Raw genomic sequence first — 13,853 nt, 5'->3', positions numbered from 1 at the left:
GGCAGAGGGAGAGCTTAAAGTTACAAGAAAGTATAGAGAAAAAGGTCACAGGTTGAAGTAGGACAATGACTAGGAGAAAACATTTGGACTCTGTACATGATGTGTAATATATATCAGATATACGTATATGTATAATATATATATGCATATGTGTATGTACGTATGTAAGGTATGTATATATCTCATAAATCTTTGAGTTTTAAAACCCAATATTAGAAGAACTGAAGCTTCCATTTGCAATGTTGCATAAACAGAGCCATTGTATAAAAGGAGGTTTTATGTTCGGGAAAAAGTCAAATTTAACTTGGAAACTAATAACCTATTTCTCCCAAGTAATATCCACCCAGGAATTTTTTTTAAGCTTCAGAAATTTATAACTAAAGGCAAGTCATTAAAAGTATAGCATTTAGCATTTTATTAGGGAGGTTTTCATTTGTTTAATTTCAAACTACAATAACATTTCTTAGCAAGGTGTTCAAGGTGCTAAATTTATTATATTTATTGTTTTAAATTCTTAATCATCCTTAATCAAGAACCAATAGTATTCAAACCATTTTTGAAAATTTAATGGCAAAGAGATCTTCAGATAACTATTATTCACATAAAATAGTTCAAACATCCAATTTCAAGAAGAATACAAAAGCCACTGCATGGAAGTAAGAGATCTGTGATCTAAACACAAAAATACATTAACTGTCACGAAGGCTTAAATCCAAAAGGCAGGTGGTATTTTGTACAAAAGGAAAAGCAAATATAAGAGTATCATCTTTATTTATTTGTGTGCGTATTTACATACATACACACACATATTATTTTCAATAGATGACAGATTCAGGAGTTTAAATGTTTTGGGTTAAATTGCTAAAATCATCACAGACATAAATTATATCATTCTAAAATATCACGAAAAAACTTAAAACCTTCGTCTTAACAAATTATATGCAAATGAAGCCAAATACTCAGACTAGGTATGCCATAATAGAAAAATATTTAAACTAATGTTTGTTACAGTTTCAACACTTGCCATCTGAAAGTTACTCTCCTAGTAAAACATGCTTACCACTGAACAACAGCTATGGAAACTTCAAATAACTTCTCTGAATAATTTGTGATTATTATCATAGTAAAATAATTTCCAGTAAGGTTCATTTCACAGCTGTTCAAGGGTAATCAACTATAGCCAGTAATCATAATCTACACTATTATCTTAAGTCCTAGCTCATATCTAAACACCTACCTTATTACCCTTCAAAAGCTGGATTCAAATGCATCAAGCAATCTAAGTTAATGGGTCTACATGAAAAAAAAAAAACTTCTCTTTGCTCACAAGTACTTGAACATAAATTAAATCTGTCACTGCCCTGCTTTCTTCTTCCCATCCCACCACCTTTTCTCTTTTCCCATTAGGCAGCTTTTCACTTACACAGTCATGCATCACTTAATGACAAGAATACATTCTGAAAAATATGTCATTAGGTGATTTTATCACTGCGCAAACATCATAGAGTATACTTACACAAACCTAGATGGTATAGCTTACTACACATCTAGGCTACATGGTATGGCCTACTGCTCCAAGGCTACAAACCTGTACAGCATGTTACCTTACTGAGTACCATAGTCAATGACAAGTATTTGTGTATCTGAACATGTTTTTTATCTAAACGAAAAATACCATATCTTTAATCTTATGGGACCACCATCGTATACGCTGTCCACTGTTGACCTAAATGTCATTATGAGGTGCATGGCATAGGTCAGTTGAAAAAAAAAAAAATAGCACGTGATTGCTAAGAACTAAGGACTACCCAACCATGATCAAGCTTACCTAAAAGTAGTCTCTTTCTGACAGCATTCACATATTAATTCCACTTCATTAAACAACATCATTATAACCAGAGTTTTAATTACAGGTTGAGCATCCCTAATTCAAAAATCCAAAATGCTCCAAAATACAAAACTTTGAGTACTGATATGATGCCACAAGTGGAAAATTCCACATATAAGTATTTAAACTTTGTTTTAGGCAAAAATTTAAAATATTGCATAAAACTACCTTCAAGCTATATGTAGTAAGTATATATGAAACATAAATGAATTTCGTGTCTAGCCTTGGGTCCCATCCCCAAGGTATCTCATTATACATATGGAAATATTCCAAAATCTGAAAAAATCCAAAACATTTCTGGTCTCAAGCATTTCAGATAAGGAATGTTCAACCTGTACATGCCCACATGCACAGAGCACTACATTAGCTTCAGAACAGTTAAACATATACAGATATTTCTTTTTAAAAATAATGTACTTGCCTTGTGTCTGCATTTAAGTACAACTCCATAGGCTCCTATAATAAAAAGAAGTAAACAATCAAGGGCATGCATACAAACTACAGGTCTTGAAGAAATCAAAGCTCTGCTATATTGACATTGCTTCTCAGTGTTATAATAATGACCACTAAAGTGACAAGATTCTATAGTGATAATGCAGTAATGAGCCACATACAAATGGAACATACTTTATTATACATTTATTATAAAGAGTATAGACAAGTCATTTCCTCCAACAAGTATTTTTAAATGTTTCTTTTTAAAGAAAATTTCACTGGCAATATGTTTAAATGTAGGCTTATACATTTATGAAGACAAGATTTGGTCTCAAGAACTTGGAGAATAAATGAAAATTAACTCAGAAAATTCTATGGAACTTAAAACTTAAGAGCTAGGCCAGGCACAGTGGCTCACACCTGTAATCCCAGCACTTTGGGAGGTTGAGGCTGGCAGATCACCTGAGTTCAGTTCGGGACCAGCCCGGCCAACATGGTGAAAACCCATCTCTACTAAAAATACAAAAATTAGCTGGGTATAGTTGCAGGTGCCTATAATCCCAGCTACTCAGGAGGCTGAGGCAGGAGAATTGTTTGAACCCAGGAGGCAGAGGTTGCAGTGAGCCTAGATCGCACCACTGCACTCCAGCCTGGGCGCGAAAACAAACAAACAAAAAAATCCTTAAGCGCTAATGACATCTCAATAGTAAGCTCAAGCACAGAGCCCACCAAATACACTATCTGTTCTAGAAGACATTAAAATCTTCCTCTAGGATATTGAAATGCCCCTCTTCTTTTTTGTTTTGTTTTGTTTTGTTTTTAAAGTTTTTTTGTAGAGACATGGTCTCACTATGTTGCCCAGGCTGGTCTCAAACTCCTGGCCTTAAGCGATCCTCCCACCTCAGCATCCCAAAGTGCTGGGATTACAGGCATGCACCACCACATCCAGCTGAATGTCTCTCCTGACTGGCAAGGTAGTCCAGGCCTCAGTATTCCAATTAATAGCTGGTAGGATTTGCTAACTTTTGCCATAAATAAAGACTCAGTTCATACACAAAGGCCACAAGCACTCCCACCGTCTTTGGTGTATTTCAACAAGTTAACACCTTTGGGGTTACTTATCCTATTATCTAGGCAATAAACTTCTTCCTTAGAAGTAGAACAGAGTTGACAGCGAGGTGCCCAGGAAACTGAGGTTAAAATTATATTGTGAAAAATCTAACTAAGAGAATCAAAATGTCATGAATGATAGCTGAGCTTTACAGAAACATCAAGAACATTAACATTAGCAGACTAGCAAGCCTGCATTCATCTATGAGAAGGGGGCTTCAGGGATACAAAATTAGGAAATGTGTCTCCAGCAGAGTCTATGAGACCTGAACAAGTCTCCCTCACTTTGGTAGAGATGGATGAATCCTATTATCAGAGTTAGCATAGAACCAGCCATTATAACCATCTAACTTAACTTCACAATTGCCAGGCAATTGTTCAATTCTCTGTCTATGTCAGTTTTTCTATGGGGTGAAAAATACCCTGTCTAAACTACAAGAATGTAGAGTTTGCTTGACAGGTTTTTTTGTTTGTTTGTTTTTGTTTGTTTGTTTGTTTGAGACAGAGTCTCGCTCTCTCACCAGGCTGGAGTGCAGTGGCACAAGCTCACTCACTGCAACCTCTGCCTCCTGGGTTCCAGCAATTCTCCTGCCTCAGCCTCCTGAGTAGCTGGGACTACAGGTGCCCACCACCACAGCCAGCTAATTTTTGTATTTTTAGTAGAGACAGGGTTTCGCCATGTTGGCCAGGATGGTCTGGATCTCTTGACCTTGTGGTCCACCACCTCAGCCTCCCAAAGTGCTGGGATTATAGGCACGAGCCACCGTGCCTGGCGAAAGATTTTTATGTACTTTATATGTATATCCTAGCCAAAAAAATATGTGAGGTGATTTCCAAAGAAAGAAACATACAGCAATGGTGGTTCTGATTACAACTTAAAGTAACAGATTCTGAGATATATATATCAGATCTCTATATATATATATATCAGTCTGGTAATTTTGAGCCAGTCCCAAAGAAGATGATCACCTATGGCTATACTGAGAAAAACCAGTTATAATCCAGAAAAACTTAGGCCCAGAATCTGGAACATTCTAATCTTGTTACACCCTATGTGCTAGCCTTCTCCAGTCAGCAGCTTTATTACATTGGTCTTTAATTCTAATACTTTTGAAAAATAAAATAGGCTATTCCAGAACAGATGGTAGGCAAGACACTGAGAATGAGTTTTTACATAACATCGGTGAAGAAATGGAAGAGGAGTTGACTAGTGAAGGAACAAAGATCTATTTGTTTTGTATGGTTTGAACTTCAGACCTTGAAACAAGCATCCAATGATTAAACTCTTTAATTGTTTCTATGTATTTGAAAAGGATTTGCCAACTTAAAAACTTAAAAACAGCTTTGCTGTTCACATAGGTAAACTTTTTTACAGTCCTTTAGGAATTCAAAGTTTATTTGAAAATTCTGAAATATGAAATTTTTGTAACATACGCTTTAAAGATACAAATGCTAAGAAACCATAATTACAATCACTTATCCTCTGTTAACGGAATCATTTATCAAAATTTCCAAAGTTATCTTTAAGTCTAGAGCAAAAACTAAGCAAGAAAAATCAGAAGAAACGATTTTTTTTTAGGAGTCGGTTTATACAAAAAGACACCATATTTCATCAAATCAATGTATCATTGGTCATGAGCATTATTTTATGTACTATTAGGAAAGGAAGAGCTGCCAATTAAACTGTGACATCATACTGATTATAAGATCCCCCCTGATTTCAGAGATAAAATTGTGTGCCTCAGAATTTACAAAACATAATCTCTCATTTTCAAAGAAACAGAAGTTATTTGTTTATTTACCAGGTATTAAGTACAATTTCACCAACATGGTGAAACCCAGTCTATAGTGAAAATACAAAAATCAGCTGGGCACAGTGGCTCACGCCTGTAATCTCAGGAGGCTGAGGCAGAAGAATCGCTTGAACCCAGGAGGCAGAGGCTACAGTGAGCCGAGATCGTGCCACTGCACTCCAGCCTGGGTAACAGTTGAGACTCTGTCTCGAATGAATGAACGAATGAATGAAATTTAAGTTATTCAAAATAAGCCTAGCTGATATAAAAATAAAATGTAACCAAGAAAAAAATGCAGACTAAGGAATTCATGATTGCTAAAAAGAATGAAGGCAGTCAAGACTGTTGTAACACTGGGGCTCTTTTTAAAATAAAAGGGGAAAAAAATTTGATTTATTAAACTTTAAAAGGTTTTAAAATGTTATTAATTTTTTATTGGAGAGACCCAAATTGTTTAAGAGTAATTTTATTTTTAATATTTTACTCTTAGACACACATGTGAATTGATACAGGTTAAATTAACAGGATCCGATTAGTAACTTTTTGGTGGTAGGAGTAACTAACTGTTCATTGCTCAAAACTCAAGGAATGCAAAAATTCCAACTTACCTTCACCTACAACCCCAAGGATCTCAAATTTATTCATCACATTACCAATGTTAGGAATCTTCATGAAGACAAACTCCTCTTTTGATGCAAGCCACAAAACATGGCACCAAAAGAACTCAGAAAGCTGCGCGGTAAGACCAAAAACCTTCTGAAGGAAGAAATTCTCACTGGCTGGTGGGAACTTTCACATACTTGTTGCAATCATGAAGTATTAAACAATTCCCTGAAAAAAACAAACACAATGAAAAGCTGTAAATTTTATATTTGCAGTACTCTAATAACCAATCTTACCTTTTTGTATAGTTATTTTTCAATCCATTTTAATGTTTTATACACTTAAAATGAAGAAGAAACCAACAGTAATAGGAGCAAAGAACCCAAAATGGAACGAATACAAACAAACAAATGAACCTCTCTGTATTCGAAATGAATAATATAACCACACTTTAGGGGACAAGGACAAATGAATTAACCATAGGTAACTTTTGAAAACAGCATTTTCACTATCTACTCTCTTAAAGCTAAAAACAAAAAGAATTACAAACAAATACTATACTCTACTTAGATACCTGCTTTTATACAGTGACATGAAACTTGTTTGTGTGTGTTCTAAGATAGAGCAAATAGGTGAATATACTGACCTTGGTTTCTTAATTCTCATAAAAGGGAGTAACAAATATAAAAAGGGAGAAGGCTTGGAGTTGGTGTTAACAATATAAGCTCAGTTTTTAATATACAGGGGTACAGACAGATATAAAGGTGTTTGTGTAAATGTGCACTCACATACATATATTTCCTAGCTCTGTCTGCTGAGAAGGCCTAGAAGCAATGATACCCCTATAGCTATGAACACAGCTGGGGCTCTAATAAAAGGAACTAGAGTTCCTTGAAGAAAAGGCTAATTCCAAGGGTGGGGTAGGAGAAGTACCATAGGAGCCTAGGGTATATTTTTGTGGTGCCAGAAAGTAAGGAAATGCTCAAAGAATGATAGGGGTACCTCAAAAGGACACAGGAGTCAGACTGACGTGACTCCCACTGGCCTAATCGGGAATATTTGAGCAACAAAGTAAATAAGCACAGTAACAGATTATAACCCATATAAAAGTCCTTACTGACATAAATAAATAAATAAGGGAGAAGAGAAAGCTCTTTTGCGAAGTATAATTCCAAATAATAAATGTAGTGATAAAATTAGAAAATCGCCATTTGGCAATCACTCTGGTAATAATTATTTCAAGCAAGTATGATCAATATATGCTAAAACTAGCGGTTGAAAATTTGATGGAAAACAGGATATTATCTAATCTCAAAGTATCTCCCCACAAGATACGTATTAATTACAAGAAGAAAAATAGTAATTTTATACTGAAGAATCCTGCCAGATACCACCTTAATTAAGTGATCAAGTTAACATCATCAATAAGGGGACAAACCAACATTATATGTCCCCTGATAGGATGCATCACATCACCACCTCTGTGGCATTCGTGCCAGAAATGCAAAACCTGAATCTAACCACAAGAAGCAAGAGACAAGCCCAAACTGAGGGACATTTTACTAAATAACTGGCCTGTATTCTTTTAAAATGTCAAGGTCACAAAAGATAAGAAACAACTGAGTAACAAGAAGCAACTATTCCAGATTAAAGAAGATTAAGAGATATGACAATGAAATACAATGCATGATCCTGGATTACATCCTGAACAAGAAAAACCTTTTGTTCTTTTTTTGCTATAAAGAACAATTGATACAATTCAAATGTTCACAGATTATAGTACTGTTGTCAGTGGTTTTCTAATTTTCATATTAGTACTTCGGTTACATAAAACAGTGCTCTTGTTTTTAAGAAACAGCACTAAAGTTTTTAAAGGGGCATCATGTTTACAACTTAAACCATTGAGAAAAATTACAAGTGTGTATGGGGAAAGAGAAAAAAAGACAGAATGATAAAGCAAATATGATAAAATGTTAACACTTGGAAAATCTAGGTCAAGGGTATAGAAAGTAGGAAATTCTTTGCACTATTTTTGCAATTTTTCTCTAAATCTGAAATATTTTCAAAATAAGCTTTGTTTCAAAAAGCTTATCCTATCTCTAAGAAGAATAACAGTGGTACCAAGACAAAATATTGTTTTAAAAGCAAGAAATAAATCTAAACAAGAAGTTCCTTACTGCCTATAAAATCTAAAACTTTTAACAAGAATACCCCACACGATGTGGATAAGCATTGTCAAGAAGTGCCCTTTCATACACTGATGGTAGAAATGTAAATTGGTGCAAGTTTTCTAAAAAGCAATATATACATTATTAGGTGATTTTAAAATGTGCATATCCTGATAAGGGCATCTGACAAAAATCTACAACAAACATCATTCTTAAATGTGAAATAGTAGACACAGTCCCTTTAAAACTTAAGAACATGTGCCAGGCACAGTGGTTCACGCATATAATCCCAGCACTTCAGGAAGCCAAGGCAGAAGGATCGCTTGAGCCCAGCCTGAGCAACACAGGGAGACCCAGTATCTACAAAAACAAAAAACAAACAAACAAAAACAAAAAAAAACTAGACTGGCGGGCATGGTTGTGGGAGGCTGAGATGGGAGGATCACTTGAGCCCAGGAGGTCGAGGCTGCAGTGAGCCTTGATTGCACCACCAGACACCAGCCTGGGCAACAGTGTGAGACTCTGTCTCTAACAAACAAACAAAAACATGACAGGGAGTTCTACTATTAATACTTATTAACATTAGTATTAAACATCCTAGCCAGGCACAGTGGCTCATGTCCATAATCCCAGCACTTTGGGAGGCTGAGGTGGACGGATCACTCACACTCAGGAATTCAAGACCAGCCTAGAAAATGTGGTGAAACCCTGTCTCTAGAAAAACAACAAAAATTAGCCGGGTGTGGTGGTGCACGCCTGTAGTCCCAGCTACTCTCAGAGGGTGAGGAGGGAGGACTGCTTGAGCCCAGGAGGGCGAAGCTGCGGTGAGCCATGATCGCACCACTGCACTCCACCCTGGGTGACACCGCAAGACCCTGTCTCAAAAACAAAAACAAAAACATCCTCACGGGTTACAGCTGGTTTAGTAAAATAAGAAACAATAAATGAATAAAATGTATGATTGAAAAGAGAGAAACGAAAACAGACAGAAAATTCAAAAGAATTCATAAATTATTGGAATTATTAGTGTTTGGCAAAGTAGCTGAACATAAGCTTAATACACAAATATCAGTTGCATTTGTAAAGATCATTTGTAAGAAATAGAAAAAGCAATTTTTAAATATCACATTTATGGGTGGGGCACAGTGGCTCACGCCTGTAATCCCAGCACTTTGGGAGGCCGAGGCAAACAGATTGCTTGAGCTCACGAGTTCGAGACCAGACTGGGCAACATGGCGAAATCCAGCCTCAACAAAATATACAAAAATTAGCTGCGCGTGGCAGAGCATGCCTCTAGTCCCAGCTACTCCAGAGGCTGAGATGGGAGGATGGTTTGAGCTTAGGAAGCGGAGGCTGCAGTGAGCCAAGATTGTGCCATTGCACTCTAGCCTGCACAATAGAGCCAGACCTTGTCTCAAACAAAAACAAAAACAAAAACCACACTTACAATAATTTTTAAAAGCACATAAGATTTAACAAAAGATATTCAAAACCACTTTTCAAATATATATGTAACTTTACTCAAAGACATTAAAAAACACCTAAACAAGTTATCCAAATTTTACAGCTAGGAAGATTCAAAACTATAAAGGTATCAATTCTTTCCATATTGATCTATACAGTCAATGCAATTCCAATCACAATCCCAACAAGGTTTTCTAAAGAATTAAGACGAGCTGATTTTAAAATATACATGGAAGGGCAGAGTTCCAAGTAGAAGCAACACCCTCCTACTACAAGTATGAGCAGCAAAGAATAAGAAAAAGAAAAGAGTAAGAAAGATAAGAAAAGTTACAAGAGCACTAGGCTTTGAGGGTAGGATCTGGCAGGATGCCCTACTGAATATGTTGAGGATTATAATAGAGTGAGGGAAATTAAGAAAGGATGGTTCTGGCACAGACTAACTTAGCCAATAGAACAGATGTGAGAGCCCAGAATAGACCATACTTCAGTATCCCTACAGATTCCTACAGACCTTAAAGAAGTCAGAGTAACTCTTGAAGAAGATAAGTCAGACCATGTCACTTCTCATTCAAAACCCTCTAATGGCCTCCCATATCATTAAGAGTGAAAACCAAAATCCACATGAGCCACAGGCCTTGACGTCCCCTCCTCTGATATCATCTCCTACTAGTCTCTCCCTTGACTAGCTTCACTCCAGCTACACTGACCTCCTTTTGCTATACTTATTTTAGAAAACTTGAGTTCAGTGGAATCAAAAAATTTTTAAGGATTACTCTGACATTTAGAAAAAAAGATGTCACAATTTGAGAAGAAATAAACATTTATTCATTCATTAAGCAAATAATTACTGACTGCCTCCCATGTTTTCAGGATAAGACACACAGCACAGTGGTAAACAAGACAGGCAAGGTCCTTACCCTCGTGGAACTTTACATTTTGCTGGTGGAAAAAAAATACGAGACTATTATCTTGTATTTTGTTATGAAAGAGGGGAAAAGAATGATTACTCAGACAGAGAGGGCTTCTCTAAAAAGGTAACATTTGAGCTGAGATGGCAATGGCAAGGAGCCAGCTATATGAGGATCTACATCAGTCACATTCCTGGTAAAAGATGCTTAGAGCATTTCTGAAAACGAACCATTCTTTCATTTTCTATGGCTGGTTTGAAAGAACACCCAGGAAATATTTACATATTCTACTCTCTGCCAATAATGGTATGGTTCATTTCAAAGGAAACTTGAGATAAAAATTAATCATTCTCACTGAGAAGACCCAAAAAGTTCTGTATGTAAGTATTGTAAAGAACATTTGTGGCTGGGCATGGTGGTTCATGCCTGTAATCCCAGCACTCTGGGAGGCCAAGGCAGGTAGACGACCTGAGGTCAGGAGTTTGAGACCAGCCTGACCAATATGGTGAAACCCGACCTCTACTAAAAATACAAAAATTAGCCGGGTATGGTGGTGTGCGCCTATAGTGCCAGCTACTTGGGAGGCTGAGACAAGAGAACTGCTTGAACCCGGGAGGTGGAGGTTGCAGTAAGCCGAGATCTTACCACTGCACCCCAGCATGAGCGACACAGCAAGACTCTGTCTCAAAAAAAATAAAAATTTAAAATTAAAAAAAAAAAAAAAAGAACATTTGGTCTCACTATTCTTTGCGGCAGTCAAAACTGAGTAATAAAAACTGGGAATCAGGCCAGGCGCAGTGGCTCACGCCTGTAATCCCAGCACTTTGGGAGGCTGAGGCGGGTGAATAACCCGAGGTCAGGAGTTCGAGACCAGCCTGGCCAACATGGTGAAACCCCGTCTCTACTAAAAACACAAAACTTAGCCAGGTGCGGTGGCAGGCGCCTGTAATGTCAGCTACTTGGGAGACTGAGACAGGAAAATCACTTGAACCCGGGAGGTGGAAGTTGCAGTGAGCTGAGATCTTGCCATTATATTCCAGCCTGGGTGACAAGAGTGAAAACTCCACCTCAAAAACCAAAAAAAACTGGGAATCAGAATGTGAGTAGGGCTGGGCACAGTGGCTCACGCCTGTAATCCTAGCACTTTGGGAGGCTGAGGCAGGCAGACTGCTTGAGTTCAGGAGTTGGAGACCAACCTGGCCAACATGGTGAAACCCCATCTCTAGAAAAAACACCAAAAAAAGTAGCCGGGTGTGGTGGTGGGTGCCTGTAGTCTCAGCTCCACAGGAGGCTAAGGCACGAGAATTGCTTGAGCTTGGGAGGTGATGGTTGCAGTGAGCCAAGATCACGTCACTGCACTCTAGCTTGGGCGACAGAACAAGACTCGATCTCAAAAAAAAAAAAAAAAAAAAAAAATTATGTGAGTAGATACATATCTTGGATGTCAAGAATGGTCTTTTAAATACCAGTATTCATACTGAGGAAAAAAATTATGCCATATTGGATTTAGCTGCAATTTTATATATTTTATATGAATATAGCTGATTAACTTTTTTTTTTTTTTTTAAGGCATAAAAACTAAAACACTTTAGCTCTGGTGATGGCAAAATACGTATCTCGGATGAAATGTCCCTTTACAGACAAATACAAATGCTAGAGGGAATACTTTTTAGAAACATCTTAAAAGCTCCAAACACTTTTGTGAAGAATTACCTGGCTAAAATCAAAGCAAAAGAATAGAATCCAGAGACAGAATCCAAACCACCCAAAACTATTTTAGCTTTTCTGGTATTTGAAGATCCAGAAAGTGAGAGAAAAACAGGCTTGCTCTTGAAATCGTTACAGATTAGGAACACAAAGTCAAGGGTGTCTCAAAATGAGAAAGTTTGTTAGCAATAACTTACTGTATATTTCAAAATATTTAAACTAAAAGAGTGGAATTGGGAGGTCCCTAACACAAAGAAATGATAAATGCTTGAAATGATGGATACCCCAATTACCTTGATCATTACACGTTGTATGCTTGTATCAAAATATAACATGTGTCCCATAAATATATACAACTATTATGTATCCATAATCATTTAAAATAAAATTTTTATAAATAAGGAGAAAGTTTGATAAATCACCACTCGAAGCCAAAACCCCAGGATATACTCCCAGGATAAGAAAAAACAGAAATAAATCAGCCCTTGGACAAACTTGAACTGTAGGTTGATGTCATCTGGGTGATCTAAGCAACGCTCTGAGGAAAGATGGCATCAATCAGGCCTCACAATACTGCTACAGATAATTTCTCATTTACAAAGTGCAGTACATAATCAAAGATGGCCAAATACACAAGGTAAGATACCACGAACAAGAACCAATAGAAACAACTGAAAAAGAAAGTGACCCCCAAAGGACTTTGGGTCAGGGATAGCCTATAAATGATCAGCAATAGCCTACAAAACAACAGTAGGGTTGATGCAATAAAAACCAAAGATTGAACATTGTGACAGAACTGAAAGGTCCAAAAGGTGAAAGATCAAACTATAAAAATAAATTGGAATGCTAGATAGAGAGCATAACAAAAAAAGAGAACTAAATGAAAGAGAAAAATATTAGGATATAGAAGACATTGAACATGGTTTTAAAACTTGACCAAACGACATATAAACTATAGCAAAGAACTGTAAAATATCTTTTTTCCCTCTCCAAGCACACATACAACATTCACAAAAACTGATCATATGCTAGGCCATAAAGCAATTCAAAATAAGTTACGAGGGCCAGGCATGGTGGCTCACGCCCGTAATCCCAGTATTTTGGGAGGCTGAGGCAGGCAGATTACTTTAGGCCAGGAGTTCGAGACAAGCCTGGTTAACATAGTGAAACCCTGTTTCTACTAAAAATACAACACTTAGCCGGGTGTGATGACCACGTGCCTGTAGTCCCAGCTACTCGGGAGGCTGAGGCACAAGAATCACTTGATCCCGGTAGGGAGAGGTTGCAGTGAGCCACATGGCACCACTGCACTCCAGCCTGAGCAACAGAGCAAAACTCCATCTCAAAAATAAATAAATAAATAAAATAAATTACAAGGATTGAAGTAAAAGGATGGTCTCTTTCCACAACTAAAGTTGATCAATCACAAAAGAAATAGTTAGAAAATAATTCTTATGTTTGGAAATAAATACATTCCCAAAGTAATCCGTAAATCAATCAAAGAAGAAACCATAATACACTTAACAAAAATACAAATCCATGGAAAGAAAACAATGCTTAAGGAGGAAATTGAGAATCTTATATGCATACATCAGAAAATACTAAAAACTGGAAATGTATGAACTAAGCATAAAACTCAAGAGGCTAAACAAAAGAACCACAAAATGAGCCCAATGAAAATGTAAAGAAAGAAATGAGTAAGAGAAAAATTCATGAAACAGAAAACACAAGTAATAAAAAGATCGGGCCGGGAACTTACAGAACTGTGAGCTAATAT

The 13,853-nt window shown here is 36.9% G+C and overlaps 1 protein-coding gene across 2 annotated transcripts in view; it reads right to left on the bottom strand.

Annotated features, from left to right (window-relative positions):
• CDKL5 (cyclin dependent kinase like 5) overlaps nt 1–13,853 on the bottom strand; it is a 226,900-nt gene that overhangs the window by 139,952 nt on the left and 73,095 nt on the right. For both annotated transcript variants that reach the window (XM_025373446.1, XM_025373447.1), the window contains exons 2-3: nt 5,835–6,057; nt 2,310–2,344 (exon numbers count right to left, since the gene is read on the bottom strand). In XM_025373446.1, coding sequence (XP_025229231.1) covers nt 2,310–2,344; nt 5,835–5,898 — 99 coding nt within the window. In that variant the 5' untranslated portion in view covers nt 5,899–6,057. The remainder of the gene's footprint in view (nt 1–2,309; nt 2,345–5,834; nt 6,058–13,853) is intronic.

Source organism: Theropithecus gelada, chromosome X, assembly GCF_003255815.1.
Source record: "Theropithecus gelada isolate Dixy chromosome X, Tgel_1.0, whole genome shotgun sequence".
NCBI classification, from domain to species: Eukaryota; Metazoa; Chordata; class Mammalia; order Primates; family Cercopithecidae; genus Theropithecus; species Theropithecus gelada.
This window is presented reverse-complemented; position numbering and strand designations above follow the sequence as displayed.